This window comes from Otolemur garnettii, unplaced genomic scaffold, assembly GCF_000181295.1.
Source record: "Otolemur garnettii isolate 467f Iridium unplaced genomic scaffold, OtoGar3 scaffold00037, whole genome shotgun sequence".
Classification (NCBI taxonomy): Eukaryota; Metazoa; Chordata; class Mammalia; order Primates; family Galagidae; genus Otolemur; species Otolemur garnettii.
In genome coordinates, this window is record NW_003852432.1 from 134,191 (window position 1) to 152,288 (window position 18,098).

Consider the following 18,098-nt stretch of genomic DNA (forward strand, 5'->3'; position numbering starts at 1 on the left):
GGCAGGTGCCTGTGGTCCCAGCTACTTGGGAGGCTGAGGCAGGAGATTCACTTGAGCCCAGGAGTTGGAGGTTGCTGTGAGCTGAGATGCCACAGTACTCTACCCAGGGGGATAGCTTGAGGCTCTTGTCTCAAAATATATATATATAAATAAATAAATTAAAGAGGCCTGAGTTGAATCCTTTTGCTAGGTAAGAATCTTTTCATAGGTCAGGTGCAGTGGCTAACACCTGTAATCCCAGCACTCTGGGAGGTTGAGGCGGGTAGATCCCCTGAGCTCATGAGTTGGAGAAAAGCCCAACCTAGGCGAGAGAGACCCCATCTCATTGTAGCGGGCTCCTGCAGTCCCAGCTACTTGGGAGGCTGAGGCAAGAGAATCACTTGACCCCCAAGAGTCTGAGGTTGCTATGAGCTATGAATTGTGTTGGGGGCAACAAAGTGAGACACTGTCTCAAGAAAAAAGAAATCTTTTCATTAAGCAACCGATTCTTTTCTAGGTTCCTTTTTAGGTTGGGATGTTCATATGCTAAGCCATTGGGAGTAGGTAGGTCAACAGTGCTCCCATAAATGCAGTGATAAATGAGGCGGCTCTCCTGACTCGAACCAACACTAATTCTCCTCTTGCAATTTTCTAGAAACCCTAGAGAGAAAAAAAAATCATCTCCTCTAAGGACTGTCCTCCATAGGAAAATAGAAAGAGGGAAGGAAGGAAAAACAGATCTGTCCTGGGTACTGTGGTGAAGGAGGTGGGGGGTTGGTACTGACAGGTGAAAGCAGCATTCCTGCTGCAGTAGAAAGTGGAGGAAAGCTAATCTCTCCAGTCAGCCTTTTGGCAGGCAATGAGTCCAGATAGTCACTGCAGTTGCTCATTTCCAGGCATGAAGAGTGCAGCTGAAGACAATCAGCAGGTAAACTGCGGTGCAGGTGGAAGCTCTTGGGTCTCTGGACACTGAGCTCACTGGCAAAAATACTGCACTATTAAACTCCTTAATGAGGATGATTTCATAGGTGGGAAACAGACTGCAACTTCAGAAGGAAGATAGAGGCAGGGACTGTATTACTTTCCCCCATAGAATATTTCATTCTGAATTTTTTTTTTTTACACGAAATTTGTCCCTCCAGCCCTACAGGAATGGTAGCTCCACAAGGGCAAAGACTTTATCTCATAATGGAGATAGCCCTAGCACCTAAAACAGTGCCTGGTGTATAGAATGGCCTCAATAAAGAATTGTTGAATTAATGAATGACTCATCCTTGAAAAAACATTTGAGGAAGAACAATGTCTCTGTAGGGGAAGGAGGCATAGTGTGCCCTAAAAGACCAGATTCGTATTGAGGTAGGGAGGGAGATGATGTGGTGGGTATGATCTAGCAAGGCCGGAGGGCTGAGCCTCCGCAAGGTGGTGACTTTGGGCCAGTCTCTTCACCTCCTCCACTTCTACCTTTAAAAAAAATACATACATGTATTCCTATTCTGCCTATATCAAATAGGAAAGCATATATGATATAACTTTGGAGACTGAAATGCTATTTAAATGGCAAACTCATACTGGATGCCAAAGACTTGGCTTCTAGAATAGGTAGCAGCACTGCTACTTGATGATGACGATAATGACGGTATTACAGTACTAAGAGCTACTAGGTACCAACCAATTATATGTGCCACGCCAGCACTGTCCTAAACACATCATAGCCAATTATCTCATTTCAACTTCATCACAACCTTCTGAGGTATGCTGTGTTAACTTTGTTTTACATATGTAGAAACTGGAGCTCAGAGAGGTTCGGTAATTTGCCTAAAGTCACACAGTATATGAAAGGGCTCGTATTCAAAACCTGGTCTGACTGACTCCAAAGCTTTGGTGCTCTTGGCCACTCACTATGCTAGATGTCTGATCTTGGGCAGGATGCTTCTGCCTCTTTAAGGTCTGTAAAATGAAAAGAGTTATACCAGGTTACCTCTTACAGACCTTCCCCATCTCACATTTGGCGGTCTGTTCTGATTCCTGCTCAGATCCAGCTGATGGAAACTACCTGAACGAAGGTGTGGAGAAGTGGTAATAACTCAGTCCCTTCATCTTCTTAGTTAGGATTTCTTTTTTCAGAAGAGGAGGAAGAAGGGGAAATATTCGTGCCCTATCTGTATCCTGGGACAGTTCCCTTCAAAGAGTCAGTCCTATCTTAGGCCTGCAGGAATCCTGTCTCATTTAACCCTTTTCGGATGGAGGACCTGATGCTCGTGGAAGGCACTCCCTAAACCGCCCAACACTTAATGAGAGAAGGAAACAGGAAGGGGGAAGGACAGAAGTCCCTCGGCCAATCTGGACCAGGCCAGGGGTCTGCAGGCAGTCCGGGAGTGGGAGGCCGGCGGCCCCACTCCCGACCATTCTCTCCCGCAGCTGAGCTCTGGCCTCCCAGCCCTCTGGCCAGACACTTAACCTCCCCGCTCCCGTTCCCTCCTCTACAAAGTGGGATCCGAATTCCTGTTCAAGGGACTGCAGCAATTAAGATAAATATTTGGAATGTATCTAGTATGCTTCGTACCGCGCTCTATCTTCGTACCCCCGGGGAAAAGCTAGAGGGCTGGAAAGCCCCCGACCCCGTGGCAGGTGGCGGGCAGAGAAGGGTCAGGGCTGCAGAGCTTTGAGTCCTGTCGCGGCGGACCCCGAAGGCGCCTACTCCAGGGGGCGGCCCGGGGCGCGCCGGGGTCTCCCGGCCCAGGCCGAATCATAGCTGCAGTTACCAGCCCGCGGTATCTCCGGCCCCAAAGCTCCCCGGAGTCCTCACCTCCGACTCCCGCCGCTGGCTTCGGAACGCGTCGCGGCCCTTGGGGGCAGCCTGCTTCCCTTTGCCGCCGCCGTTGCCGTTGCCATTGCCGTTGCCGTTGGCTGGCGGGCCCCCGGCCCCGGGCACCGCCAGGTCCTCCATGCAGCAGGCAGCGGTTCCCCTCAGGGCTCAGCGCGCTCTGCCCCAGGCGACCCCACAGCCGCGCTCCCGGAGCCCAGCTCCGCCCCTCCATCTCTATTGGCTCCGACCGTTCACCGCAGAACCGCCCCGCGACGCGATTGGCTGCTTGACCGGCCGGAGCGGGACTCGAAGGGTGGGGGCTTGATCCAGGAGGTTATTTATTTATTATATTTTTTAAAATCTTTCCCTTTAGACCTGTAGCCTTGCTAGTAGCCCGCGACTTCTACACTGGCTCCCGGCTCCATCTGCTAAATTCTGGGCCTTGAGCTCAGGCGAGTTATCTCTGCCTGTCTTAGCACTAGCACTCACCCCTGCCTCAATAGAAACCTTTTCCAGGAGCTCTAGTCTACGCTCCGACTTCACAGCAGTCTCCGTTTCTCCTTTACCACAGACCCGGCCCCCCTAAACGCTGGCTCCTGCGCACGTCACACATCCCACTTAGTCGCAAGGGAGGGATGGGACCGCCAGGTGACCAAGACATCGAGGGACTCGTCCTTTCTGAAAGCCAAAATTTCTGGAGAGAACGCCGAGTTTGCTTGGGTGGGAAACGGGGTTGAGCGGTGGGGTGAGGGCGTTTTTACTTTACTGAAATTACTGCTGCTGCCGAGGGCTGCTCCAGCTCATTGGCCCTTCACTACTGTTGTGGGAACCCTTCCTCGTGGAGGTGAGCTGGGAAGTAAATGTTGAATGAAGATCAGATCCCCATCCTCACCTGCTTCCCAGTCCTTTCCTTCCTTCCACTCTCCTTTCTGAGATCCTTCTTAAGGGTCAAAAGAAACTGATGAGTCTGCCCTCTCTTGAATTTGTCTCAATGGCAGCTTGCAGTAAATGTTTAAGCACCCTGACTTGTTAATAGAGACCCAAACAAGTAGGCTGAGGGGAACCAACCGGTGGGACCACATAACTATCCATAGTTTGTTTGCTTTAAAAAGGGGATTTCGGGGAATGTCGAACTGTGCTTTGTGCTGGGCATTGCACTAGGCAATCTCCTAGTATATTGATATCATAACTCTCTCTGACAGGTTATTTTCACTAATCCAGTATTACTGATGAGGAAACCAGGACTCACTGATTACTCCTTGCAACTCCCAAGGTATATTCTGTCTCAGTGTCTCCCATACGCTGCTTTCTAGAGGAATCTTCTGTTCTCTTGGTTGACTCTTTCTTTCTTATAGATTCTACTTAGTTATCACCTCTTCCTGCATAAAGCCTTTTGACCTTCCTTAACCCATTCAGGCTATGCTGATGTCAAGCCAACTCTGCCTCGATTCAAAGTCTTAACATTTTCCATTATGTGCCCTTTTGGTATCTTAGGGACAACTCTGTCCCTTTCTTACCATATTTCCCGCTCACTCTTCCTTCTGCTAGTTAGAAGGTGACAGAACAGGGCAGGCTTGAGAGCACTCCTTGGAGCTTTCTGGGTTCCTTTCTCTCCTTGAGCCCCAACACACCTTACTATACACATCCATCTTCTCTTTCCTCTCCCATACCTACTCCTAACCCAACCTGGACATAGGCTTCTTAGAGAGTAGGACCAAGTTTCATTCATTTGCGTATGCCTTGTTTATGCATGTTTAACACAGGGTTTCACAATCTCTGTACTAGTGACATTTGTGGCTGAAAATTATTTATGGGGGGGTGCTGTCCCATTGCAGGATGTTTAACAGAATTCCCTGGCTTCTCAACTATATTCCTGTTGTACCCTCCCCCCTAGTTGTGACAACCAAAAATGTCTCCAGGTACTGTAATATGTCCCCTAGGTGGAGGACAAAATCTCCCGTTGAAATTCACTGGTTTACAGACTGAATTGGTATGAATTTCCATGAAAGTTTCTGGCTCAAGGCCTAATTTATTTGATTTGGGGGGGTAGGGGGTGTAATTGTTAAACTCTCAAAAATTTACACCCCGCTTTAAAATTCACAACCCACGCCTGACTCATCCCTACTTCAGTGTGATAAAACTGCCACAGCACAGTTCACTGGGGTTTCTTAATAAAAATAATTCCTTATTCTCCCTTTCTTCTTCCCAATAGTTCCTCTTCCCAACAGCCCTAGGATTGACAAGCCCTGAACTTCAAATTCTTTTGTAAGCCTGGTTAATCAGCAGGATCCCAATACTGGTGGCAGAAAGAGTGGCCGGTTTTGAGGCTTTGATTCTTTCCCTGCCTATTCCTAAAGCAAAGAGTGAAGGCTGATCTTCAATTGGGAGTAGGATAGAGGACAGCTCTCAAGTCCCCTTGGCTTCCATCTCAAGCCAACTGCTGAGCCTAGAGCTCCATCTGGCTTTACTTTCAGAGAAGGAATTTCAAAAACTGATGCAAAGACTACAAAAAATCATAAGGAGAGACCTCAATCCATGATCTTTTCCACACTAGAGTGGAATGGAAGAATGTGAAGATCAGACATCTGCTCCTTATGGGCCCAGATATTCAGAACGTGTCATAAGGAGGAAGGTAACTGGAAGTAACTGGAAGAAGTAACAAGAAACCACAGATTAACTGAAAACTTTGAAACTACAGGCCATGGAATTGACTTTTTTTTGAGACAGAATCTCCCTCTATTATCCTGGGTAGAGTGCTGTGGTATCATCATAGCTTGTACCAACCTCAAACTTGGTGGGTTCAAGTGACCCTCCTGCCTTACGCTCCCAAGTAGCTGGGATTACAGGTAGGTGATCACTATAATGCCTTTCTATTTTTAGTAGAGATGGGGTCTCATTCTTGCTCAGGATAGTCTCAAACTCCTAAGCTTAAGCAATCTACTCACCTCAGCTTCCCAGAATCCTACGATTACAGATTTGAGCCACCACACCTGACCAGGAATTAGTAATTTCTTTTTAACTTCCTTGTCAGCAAAGGAGTTGATAGTCATCAATACCATCAGTCACAGAGGCACCCATAAGGCACCCAAACCTGGAAGTAGTCAAGGCTGGTCTACAAGTCTTACCTTCTTACAGATATGGTTCCAGTCTTGTTGTTTCTAAAGTTATTAAAAACCTACATTACCAATTTCCCTTGTCCCAGAATTCAGGTTTTCTCCAAAACTTGAGCAGAGTAATACAGGTATAAATAGGTATAGTTATAAGGATCAAATATATTATTTTCCCCATGTAAGCATTCTACTTTAACCCAGAGGTCAGATATTTGATTAAATAGATAGCATCTGGCACTGATAAAGCTTAAAAATAAGATGCAGAAGTGGTTATTATTATTTTTTTTTTTTTTGAGACCATCTCACTATATTGCCCTCAGCAGAGGTGGCGTCACAGCTCACAGAAACCTCTAACTGTTGGGCTTAAACAATTCTCTTGCCTCAGCCTCCCAAGTAGCTGGACCTATAGGTGCCCACCACAATGCCTGGCTATTTTTTTTCGTTTTGGTTGTAGTTGTCATTGTTGTTTGGCAGGCCTGGGCTAGATTCGAACCTGCCAGTTCCAGTGTCTGTGGCTGGCACCCTTGCCACTGAGCTACAGGCGCTGAGCCAAGATGCAGAAGTCTTTGGGGTTTTTTGTTTTTGTTTTTGTTTTCAGAGACATAGAGTCTCAGTTTATCACCCTTGGTAGAGTGCTATGGCATCACAGCTAACAGCAACCTCCAACTCCTGGACTTAGGCAGTTCTCTTGCCTCAGCCTCCTGAGTAGCTGGGACTACAGGTGCATGCCAGAATGCTTGGCTATTTTTTTGTTTGCAGTTTGGCCGGAGTCGGGTCGAACTTACCACCCTCAGTATATGGGGCTGGCGCCCTACCCACTGAGCCAGGGGCGCTGCCTGATGCAGAAGTCTTTTGGCCAGGCTGGGTTCGAACCCACCACCCTGGGTATATGGGGCCGGCGTTCTACTCACTGAGAAACAAGTGCCACCCCCCAATGCAGAAGTCTTAAAGTACCTGCTTTTTGAGTCTAGCACGCAGCTAGGATAATATAGTAGAAAAAGAATAAAACATCCTTCTCTTCCCACAAAAGGCATGTGTGGATATAATGATGCAATGGAGGTTGTAGGGCCTGAGACAAGGAGTTGATGTTTATGCAGTCAGCAATGTGTGCCAGGCTCCATAAGCAGCATTTTTTACACATCAAATCATTAAGGATTATCTCCTTCCCCTGGAGATAATCATTACCTATTTCACAGGCAAGAAAGTCTCTGAGTTATTATATAATTGGGCCAAGTTATACAATGGCAGAGCTAGGATTCAAATCCAAGTTAGTTTGATTCAAAATCCAAGCTCTTTCCACAATACTGGGGGGTGGAGAAATGTTCATGGCAGTGGGCAGTCTGGGCTTATCTCATGAATCTGAAACTAAGACCTAGGCTCCGTCCTTCACAAGAGAGGAGTCAAGCCTACCCTAGGGGAACAAACTCACAGGCTTCATTGCTAGTGGCTGCATTTTCCCTCTTACCTGAAATGGCACCAGCTTTGAGCATTATCAACATCCCAGACTATTCTAGCCCTGTGAACCTTAGTCTAAATAAATAGACGTCAAAGTGGTAGAAGACCTTGTTAAACAAAGAAAACATCTGCGAACAGGATGCAGAACTGGTTTAAGTTGTCCACTAAATAAGGTGCCTATCAGAAAGCTATCCAAAGTTGAACCTGGCTAGTTGGATTTATCCTCTGATTACTAATTTAGTCATACAACCTGATTTAAGAGACAAACCTCTGATTGATTCCTTTCTTTCGTTTGGCTAAACACATTCAGGTCTTGGGTATCAGGATCCTTTGGGCCTAAACTGTGAAGATGCTGACTTCTTAAGCTCTCCAGGTAAGGGCAGCACACAGAGGGCTCGGGGGATCTAAAACATGCTTTAGTTCCTCTCCCTTAGCCTATAATTCTCAACTTGCCAAGGTCGGTTTGGGAAGTTATAAACACACACAGCCAGAGTGTAGAGGGCATGGGCAAGGGCAAAGGAGCGGGCAGACAAGATATTTACCATCAAAGCTAAGTCCATTCAAACATGCCTACTGGTAACTTTCAGCTTTGTACATCCTCACCCAACAGCAGGTTCTCTAGCTTGTTGCCCAGAGACCTCTCTCATCTCTGAATTCCTCGTTCACAGAAGCAAAGAATCCTCTTAAGACAAGCATCCATTTTAAGAATATTTTATTTGTGTTTTGAGATTACATAGTCATTATTGCTGATCTAATACAATCACTTAGACATAAAGATTTCCAAGAGCTTCTCAGAAATGGTGATCCTTAGAGGTTTTTATTCCTTTCAGTAAGATGACAGAACTAGATTATTACTTATATATATATGTGTGTGTGTGTGTGTATATATATGTGTGTATATAGTTTAGAACTTGTCCACATATAATTTGCTGGTGTTGCCTATTTTCCTTCCATAATTTTCCTTTAGTAAAAAAGCTTAATGCAACAATTTTGCATTTTGATTCCTTTTTTAAACCATGACAAAGTTAATTTGGGGAAAACCACAGGAGCAGCAATTTCAGATCTGTTTAGAGAAAAGCTAAGCAGCAAAAAGCTTTGCAGGAGTGTGTGGCTGGGCAGCCGTGCTCATATGGCAGGGTGGGAGTAAGGGGGCAGGAGGGCAGAGGGAAGTAGACTAGATATATATTTTTTTGAGGAAAAGAAAGCTATTTCCCTTAAGAAGGCAAAAAGTCTTGAAAACTATCACAAATTCATTGTAGAGAAAATAGTATGTATCCTCACAGGCAAGGAGACAAAGAGATAATTAGCCTTCTTTCCCATGTTTCCAGATAGATAGCTAGGATGCATCTAAGGTGAGAAGTTGGAAGAAGACACATTTGCTCTGATTCCAAGGGTGGAGGGAATAATGAACAGACTTCCAACACTAAGACAGAACCCAAATACTCAGGAAATCTGGGCCGCCTCCTTCTTAATGGTTGCTGACACAGGGTTGCCAGAGTGTAAGAAGAGAGTTCACCTGAAACACAGAGGCAGATACCTCATCACAGACAGCAACACTGGCAACCTAACTTAGAAGCCCAGTGTGGCTCCTTTTTTATTTGAATGGGCCTCTTCACTATGACAAGGCAGAGTACACTCTGTAAGTACCGGCATACATTAAGCTCCACAGAGAGCAAGGCTTTGCTGAGAATCAGCAGATTATGATTTTTGGTGTAGGAACATAATAGATTAGAGTCCATATATCTGCTGAATGGAATCTTCTCTTGATATATGATGAGGTACAAAGATCTGAATCTTTTACTAAAGGGATCCAGTTAATTACTACAAAAATCAGAACTGGGTAAGCAAAAAGAATTGAGTGGCTTAGTGGAATTTTCAGCATTTATGATCTTCCTTATATAAAAGAATACAGCCATGTATGTGGCACTTCTCCATACTTGCTGAGACATATGGCCTCTGAAGAATTGGACCGTGTGTGCTGAGCCTGTATACAAATAGTCATTTTTCCAAGTTCCACCTCCCTTCTTCCAAAAGTAAGGCCTGAGGGCATATGTGAAGACCAGGGGAAGTTGAAGAGGGTAACGGTTGAGGGGAGAATAAGGACGGAAAAGTTACAATGATCACAGATGTTATGTTGTTTCCTTGAGTCACCTCAGTCTTGAGACTTTGAGGCAGACCAGCATAGGAAAAAAATGAGAAACAAACAGAGCGTTAAATTGGGTAAGGGGAAAAGGGACTCATTTAATTCAATATTGCAAGGGCCACTCCAGATTTTAACTCTTAGAACTAATCTGCTTCTAGTGCAACTCCTGAGACTAACGTGTCAGTCTCCAAAAGGAATCCAGTTCTTGGGTGGGACATAAAATTTCACACTGCTTACATTACTAATATTTTGTAATGTTGGAGTTACTCAAGAAACTGTCTGTGAAATATAGAATCTTTAAGTTGAAGAGGTCAATCATAAAGGCTAAGTAAGTGGAGAGGCAAGACCACAGGTTGCAGATCTCAGTTTCATAAAAGGCAATGGCCAAAGGGATGAAATGTCTGTGAGATGCAAACTGGTCAAACTAGCTTTGATCATCTGGATACAGCCTACAATGTCATCTCTGCATCCTTCAGTCAGTCAAGCGGCAAAAACCTTTCTGGGAAACAAATAAATATACTATTCCTTTAGGGTGTCATGCTGTGGGCCTGAAACATCTGTCCCATTTCCAAAGCCTTACACCCATAAATCCCTGGGAAAGTATGCCTTTCCCTACCTACTTTCAGAAGTAGTTTTAGGCAACAGCAGAACTTTCAGGAAGCAGTGTTTCAACACAAAACCTCCTTTCTGAGACAGTGCCAATCTGGAAAGGCTTCTCAGGAAACTAATTAAATGACAAGGAAAAGTAAAACTATGGGGCCTAATGGATGTGGTCCCCACTTCCTGAGCAGAGGTTGGTTGGGTTAGAAAGACAACAAAATAAATGTCTAACACCAGAGCTGTGGAGGAAATAATGGAGGCACATCCCTGTAGGAACCAGAAAGCATTAAAATGAACATAAATATTCAAGGAGAAGAAAGGAGTCCTGGGTAAGGAAGGAGACCCCCAATAGGCACAGCAAAGCTGAATTCTTGGGGTAGCTTGACAAAGCTATAAATAACATTCCTTCCTTACTAGCCTTTGTATAAAGAAGGCAGTGACAGTGATGGTCAAGGCTGTGTTAATTCAGAGGTTTCCAAAAGGCCTTACCTGGGGAAGGGCTAAAGCTGAGAAAGGCAGCTGCTGATAATTTTTTCCAAAACCCCCCAAGGAACAAGGGGTCTGGAATCCCTGGACTAACTCCTGAGCCTGAACAAGAGAAAAATGGCATTGCTGAGGATTCAGAGTCCACAGGGAATGACACGAACGATGCAGTGGGAGCAGTTACCCCATGCCTTTCTTTCCTTGGGCTGTCCTCTGTGACTCTCAATGGCCCTCAGGGCAGTAACCACACTCTGGGCCAAAGCTACAGGCACAGGATTCTAGATTTTAATAAATAAATAATCTAACACATAGGATGAGCACGGCGGGCAGCTCTGATTAGAGAAGCAGCTTGCTGAATTCTTTCTTGTATAGTAGTGGAGAAAAGGCTTGGAGTTTTATTCCTTAAAACTTCTGGCTTGAGTTACAGGAACTTAATACCTAGAGGGAAAAAGAAAGATGAGACTGTGATGTTATCAGCTAGTGGGGTTGCTGGGAGATCAAGGTGCTTAAAGGAGAGACAGGTAGTCAGGGACTTTTCTGGAGTATATGGTAAGGGTAGATAACTGTGGCCCCCTTGCACATTAGTGAAAAAGGCCAGTATTTCTCCATAAAGAGAAAAATCATAGCAAGAGGATGAAATAGAAAGGCAAATTCAGGAAGGGGAACAATAATTAAGTCCTTAAAGAGTCCTCTGGGGGTGGCACTGAGAAGGGGGTGGGTTTATTTTTCTGAGTTCATGTACATGTATGTAGTCTGCGATACAAAGACCAATTCTTTTTGGTCTTTGAGAGTAGAGTAGAATAGAGTGCTGTGGGTAGAGCACTACCCTGGGTAGAGTGCTGTGACATCACAGCTCACAGCAACCTCCAACTCCTGGGCTCAAGCGAGTCTCCTGCCTCAGCCTCCAGAGTAGCTGGGACTACAGGCGCCCGCCACAACGCCTGGCTATTTTTTGGTTGCAGTTGTCATTGTTGTTTGGCAGGCCCAGGCTGGATTTGAACCTGCCACCTTGAGTGTACATGGCTGGCGCCTTAGCCACTTGAGCCACAGGCGCCGAGCCACAAAGACCAATTCTAATGCAGGAAAGCACTTCACTACCCAGGTGTCCCTGATTTGGGGGGATGCCCAAGTTACCTGTAGTAATTAGGCTTGAAGGGCCCATTCTTGTTGAGTCCCAGATACTTGGCCTGTTCATCTGTCAGCTCTGTCAGGTGGGCATCAAAGGTGGGCAGGTGTAAGCTTGCCACATACTCATCTGGAATAGAACACAGAAGACCTGGTATGAGCATTCTTGCCTCCTATCTGGCTGTTCTCCCCAAGTTAGGCCTTCAAAAGTCAGAAGTAACCATCTAATACCCTGGAGCTAAACAAAAAATGCTGAACTTTTGCTCACTGGTCCTCAGTTCTTTTTTCTTTTTGAGACAGAGTTTCATTCTGTGCTCTGGGTAGAGTGCTGTGGTATCATAGCTCACAGCAACCTCAAAGTCTTGGGCTCCAGCAATCCCCTTTCCTCAGCCTACTGAGTAGCTGAAACTACAGGCACCTGCCACAACACATAGCTAGTTTTTCTATTTTTAGTAGAGACAGCCTCTCATTTTTGCTCAGGCTGGTCTCAAACTCCTGAGCTCAGGCAATTCACTTGCCTGGGTCTCCCAGAGTGCTTGGATTACAGGTGTGAGCCCCTGTGCCTGGCCTGCTAGTCCTCAATTTTTAAAAAACGGCTACCATCAGCTTCAAGCACATGCTTTTCAAAGCTATAATATTTCTTCCATAACATTTCTAACTCTTTCAGCCTTGAACTTTTCTTTCTCTCAGAAAGGTAAGGGAGAGATGAAAGCAATAGGCCTCAGGATCTAAAAGAATGAGATAGCAAGGGGACTAAAAAATGGTAAGCTGTCACTTGAATTTTGCCTTGGTTTTCTAAGTAACTTTGGGTTATTTAGAAAAACTAACATCTGCAGAAACTATAAAGGAATACCTAAGAAGGATGCTACACTGTGTACTTTGCCTTTAGTATTCTTAGTTCTTATGTGTTTCTGTTCATATTCTATTATCTGAACACCCAGTATTTATTCATAATTTTATGTCATTTCTCATGTATCTGTTTGGTCTCCTCAACTTCATTATACATTTAGTCAGAATGCGGACTGCTCTGTTTCTTTTATATCCTTCCAAAGTGTCTAAGTAACTTTGGGTTATTAAAGGGAAACTATATCAACTTTTCTTTTATGTATTTATTTATTTATTTTTTGAGACAGAGCCTCAAGCTGTTGCCTTGGATAGAGTGTTATGGCATCATAGCTCACAGCAACCTCTAACTCCTGGGCTTAAGCAATTCTCTTGCCTCAGCCTCCTAAGTAGCTGGGACTACAGGCGCTTGCCACAACGCCTGGTTATTTTTTGGTTGAAGTTGTCATTGTTGTTTGGCAGGCCTAGGCTGGATTCAAACCCACCAGCTCTAGAGTACGTGGCTGGCGCCTTAGTCGCTTGAGCTATAGGCGCAGAGCCAACTATATCAACTTTTAACAGTTGTTATGCACCTAGTGCTAAAGCAAAACAAAACCAGGTGATTTATTCCCTGATCTTTGCCTGAGGAGTGTGTAAATACACTGGATCAGTTCAGGTGCTTGAGGTAGGATCCTTAAAAATTTAAGTTAGTTTAATGTTACTCTTACACAAAATACCTACATAACTAAACTCTGAATAGGAGCCACTCTGAGTCTGCCCTTTAGTCCAAAACAATGGGGTTAGCCTTAGAAGGTGTAGTAAGAAGATGGGTGTGGTGGCTCATGCCTATAATCCCAAGCAGTTTGGAAGGCCAAGGCAGCAGGAGTGCATGAGGCCAAGAGTTTGAGATTAGATTGGGCAACACAGCAAGATTCTGTCTTTATTAAAAAAAAAAAAAAAGTACTAGTCAGGTGTGGTGGTGCTTACCCATAGTCCTGGCCTACCTACTTGGGAGGCTGAGGCAGGAGGACTGCTTATGCCTGGGAGGAGTTGAAGACTGCAGTGAGCTATGATCATGCCAGACCACCACATTCCAGCCTGGCTAACAGAGTAAGACTCTGTCTCACCAAAAAAAAAAAAAAAAAAATACAGTGAGAATGATTCATATGGTCTGGGGAAAGTTTGGTAGGAGTTACTTAGAACTAGATTAAGTCAGATGTCACAAGGTAGGAAGTGATTCCTCTCTTTTGGGGAAAGAATTTTTTTTTCTCCTTTGTGATTCCTGAAATGTGATCCTGAATGAGATACTTTATGAGAGAATATCCTTAAAATTCCCAGGCAGGTAAACTAAATCACAGCAAAATGTCCCAACTTCACAAGGACAACCCATGTGGATAAAGGCCCAACTCAATGGGAATGGAACCTATGAATCCTAGCTCCTACTTTATAAGATATTTTTTTCCCCTAATCCTAAGAAAGTTAATGTCCTCAAATTTCCTTCAGCCTCTGACTCTGAACTACTCTGGTAAGGCTGAGATGGAAGACCACGTGCTTACCCATTTTCTTGGGCAACAGGTAGACATCCTGCTTATAGCGTCCCTCAGGAGCATTGTAAAGCTCTATCAAGGCGAGAGCCTAGAAAAGCAGAGAGAAGGAAACTGAGTGCCATGCACAGCAATCTTCCCCATATCAAGTGAGACCGCTGGTCTGAGGACTCTCTCCAGCCTACTGGTATCCCTCTCTGGCAGCCTTACCTGAGTAGTAGCAGTGATTGAGAGCACAAATGTAGGCACTGTGGAGCAGCTTAGGTTCAGCAGACGGCCCTAGTGGTCAAAGGTGAAGACACAAATATGGTTAAGACAAAGTTGCTGGCCTTTGGAGAGTGAGGGAGGGTATAACTGCCATTTTTCCAAACACTTCCCAACTGACATTGCTGGACAAAAATCAGGTGTTCGATAAGTAGGAACTGACTGACATTTAGAAGAAACACTAAAAATTCTGGAAAATTTGATGAGGGTAATAGCTAAAAGATTTCTGGAATTATGTAAAAAGGAATACAGATGGTCATATGATGCTGAAGCTTATGCCAAGGGTGGGTATATTTCTCTTAAATTTTTTACTCTCTAGCAAAATATCCTTCAGAAGATCAGCATGTTTTTTAAAAGACTGTCCTAAAATGGGCAGCACCTGTGGCTTAGTGGGTAGGGCACCTGCCCCATATACCAAGGGTGGCGGGTTCAAATCCAGCCCTGGCCAAACTGCAACAAAAATATAGCCGGGCATTATAGTGGGTGCCTACTAGTCCCAGCTATTCAGGAGGCTGAGGCAAGAGAATTGCCTAAGCCCAGGAGTTGGACGTTGCTGTCAGCTGTGTGATGCCATGGCACTCTACGGAGGGCGATAAAGTGAGACTCTTATCTCTAAAAAAAAAAAAGAAAAAAGACTGTCCTAAAATAAACAATAATTAGTCAAATCCAGAGGCAATCTCTCCAGGGTAAGAGGGGAGATATCTTCGGATTTAGGAAGCTGTGGTGATTTCTGTGCTTCTTCCTCAGTCTGGTTCTCCCAAATTCAAGGCAACCTTATGTACTAAGTGGTGTTCAGACAGAAGAAGGGCGGGAAACTGCCCCACACCATCCTTTCCTAGTTTGTTTCCTAGGAAACCTAATCACCTTTATTTTTCAATCATGTAGCCACAAACACCTGTGGTGCTTGTTTTTGCCACCAAAATTACTAAGCAGGACTTCCCAGAACAACTAGAAATAAGTTGCCAGACAGTGGGCTGACATCAAAGCTACTTATGCATATTTAACAACCTAACCATCTTCACATACACTCTCCTTCTTAGTGAAGAAAATAGTTCATTTCCTTAACAGATGCCCTGAAATATTTGACAAGGTGAAGAAAAGCTGAAGAGAACAACAGTAAGGATGCTAAGACCTAACATTATGGGCCCCTAGGACAAAGACCGTATATCTTACATTTTCACATTCAATTTCTATAATATAAAAAAAGGAAAGAAAAACTGACTAAAAATAAAAACCTAAGAAAAATACTATCTTCCTTGTGATTTTGACATCTTTCTCTGAAGACAAGAGAGCTTACAAGGCAAGCACAGAGGGTATCACCATACCTGTCAGGAATCCAGGACCAGGGAAGAGGAGCTTTCAAGAAAGGAAAAGTGGTCAAACATGGATGTGAGAGGCTAAGCAAAATGCAAGTCAGGAGTAAGTGTGTGCTAGAAGAAGCCAGCAACCAATATATACCTGGGTACCTACTATACCTTTGGGTCAATTCAAGGGGACAAACACTCAAGAACAGGAAATCTACCAGCAAAGGCAATGACTTTCCCAGAGCTGGCCCAAGATAGATATTTCTGACTGTAACTATCTACTCGGTACTCACTGATTAACGCATCCCACAAATGACATTATCTCTTTGTTAGTATCACTCAAAGTGGCATTGGTTTTATCTGTGAATTCCTTCCACAGTAATAGTCATTATCTGACTCAACTTGTGGATTGACATGGAGAGACAAGATAATAGGTGAAAAATGGGGAACCAAAATAGTTTCTTAATTGCTGAATGAAAAGATCTTTCACAATCAGAAGTAAAATCCTCTGGCAAAGTAGTCAAACTTGTACCTAAGAGAAAGAGTTGAAAGTATAAGAGAACATGAGGAGGAGGGGACCCGGGTACTGCAGTCTTTCCTGTCAAGGGGGAGTACCTTTGGCCCGCCTCAGTCTTACCTCTGCCAGCAGTACTATCCTCTTCCCATCAGGCCATATCACATGGTCAACTTGGGACCTCACTCGCTCCCAGGTCAGTTCTGGTGTCCGCAGACTTGCCTGGAACACATACAGCAAGCATGTCATCAGCCATGGCAAATCCCACGCTGGGGATAAAAGATGTTGAAGGGAGCCATTTCAAATAGCAAGTTGAAAGGAGCAACCAACATGCCAGATGGAGAATACCTGTCCTGGGTTGGTTAGGACTGTTCCATTTCAGGAAATTTAATCTTAGGCCCAGCCAGGGAGGGATCACTCAGGATGCCATTCCACAACATATACCGTATGCCCACTCTCACAGTAAAAGGTGCTATGGGAAATAACAAAAGAAACCAAAGACATGGTTTCTGCCTTCAAAAAGCTTGCACTTTAGTTGGAGAACAATACATATGTGAGAGGAAAAAAGAAAGCCTTTAAATTACTTACAAAGCAACATGCAAATAAGTGCAGATTAACACAGCGCAAACTGAATACGTAAGTGCTAAAGAGACACAGAAAAAAAGGGACAATCTGAGCTGAGTGGGATTAGTAAGAGAAGGCTAAATGTCCTAAACATAGCATGCTGGAGCTCAAGGTTCTGCCCTCACATCCCAGTGTCCCAAGTTCCACCTTTTCAATGATGGTGGTTCACCCTAAAGTTACAGAAGCTCTGTGACCTAAGTGCAAATGTGAAGTAGCTTTTAAAGAAATGCTTAATGGTAGAGTAAAGCTCCCAATGGCTCACCCTCCTTCCATTTCTGTATATTGTATATTCGGAGAACAAGAAAAAAAAGTTTAAGTTTATTAATGGCAGCAATCAAATAATAGTCACAGGGTATAGACTAAAGATAACAACTTCCTTTTTCCAATAGACAATGCCTAAAATAGAAAGGAAATTCATACTCCAAAACTACCTGCTGGTTCATTTGATAAAACTGAGAAGTTCTGTCAAATAGTACTTTTCTGACAAAGGGAAACACTGTAGTTACACAGTAATCATATACTGAGTTCATATGATATTCTAGGCCTTGTAATAAAGGGTATGACTATAGATCAGACGGTAGATTCCTTTACTATACTCTGAGTTATTTATGGATAAGAAAGTACTTTCTTTTCATTTTTGTATCTCTACATACAATGGGGTGCTCAATTAATGTTTAGGAGTTCATGGTCCCTATCCTCTATGAAGCACCAATCTAGTGGGAATGGTATCAATGGTCTGGCCATTTCTTTATTAGGTAGATTGGAAATATATAAATGTTCCTGGGATGTCCTTTTTAGAGGGCAATTGGCAGTGGCTAGTAAACTTTTATATGTTCCTAGTCTTTGACCAGTTTTCCCTTCAAGGTTTTATCCTATAGAAACATTGGTTCAAGTTCAGAAATATCAGTGCCCAAGAATGTTTAACTTAGCATTATTTGTAATAGCAAAATCAACAAGGGAATGGCTAAGTAAATCAGGACTCCATACGACGAAGTATTATGCAGCCTTTAAAAAAAAAAGTATACCTGGTCACGGTACCCATAGCACAATGGTTACGGTGTCTGCCCAAGGCTGGTAGGTTTGAACCCAGCCGGGCCAGGCTGGGCCAGCTAAACAACAATAACAACTGCAACAAAAAAAAATAGCCAGATGGCTTGGTGCCTGTGGCTCAAGCGGCTAAGGCACCAGCCACATACACTTGAGCTGGAGGGTTGGAATCCAGCCCAGCCCACCAAACAACAATGATGGCTGCAACCAAAAAACAGCCAGGCATTGTGGCGGGTACCTATAGTCCCAGCTACTCGGGAGGTGGAGGCAGGAGACTC

At 44.3% G+C, this 18,098-nt stretch overlaps 2 protein-coding genes across 3 annotated transcripts in view; both read right to left on the reverse strand.

The window, feature by feature from the left end:
* The window catches only part of STRIP2 (striatin interacting protein 2), a 48,617-nt gene extending 45,616 nt beyond the window's left edge, over window positions 1-3,001 (reverse strand). The window contains exon 1 of the mRNA XM_003789740.3: window positions 2,786-3,001. Coding sequence (XP_003789788.1) covers window positions 2,786-2,926 — 141 coding nt within the window. The 5' untranslated portion in view covers window positions 2,927-3,001. The remainder of the gene's footprint in view (window positions 1-2,785) is intronic.
* A 7,838-nt stretch (window positions 3,002-10,839) lies between these two features.
* The window catches only part of AHCYL2 (adenosylhomocysteinase like 2), a 54,710-nt gene continuing 47,451 nt past the window's right edge, over window positions 10,840-18,098 (reverse strand). Inside the window, exons 13-17 of one of the 2 annotated variants that reach the window (XM_012805180.2) lie at window positions 16,273-16,371; window positions 14,278-14,346; window positions 14,080-14,158; window positions 11,711-11,831; window positions 10,840-11,014 (exon numbers count right to left, since the gene is read on the reverse strand). In XM_012805180.2, coding sequence (XP_012660634.1) covers window positions 11,008-11,014; window positions 11,711-11,831; window positions 14,080-14,158; window positions 14,278-14,346; window positions 16,273-16,371 — 375 coding nt within the window. In that variant the 3' untranslated portion in view covers window positions 10,840-11,007. Of the gene's footprint in view, window positions 11,015-11,706; window positions 11,832-14,079; window positions 14,159-14,277; window positions 14,347-16,272; window positions 16,372-18,098 lie in introns of those variants that run through there. The other variant, XM_012805182.2, reaches the window with a different exon arrangement.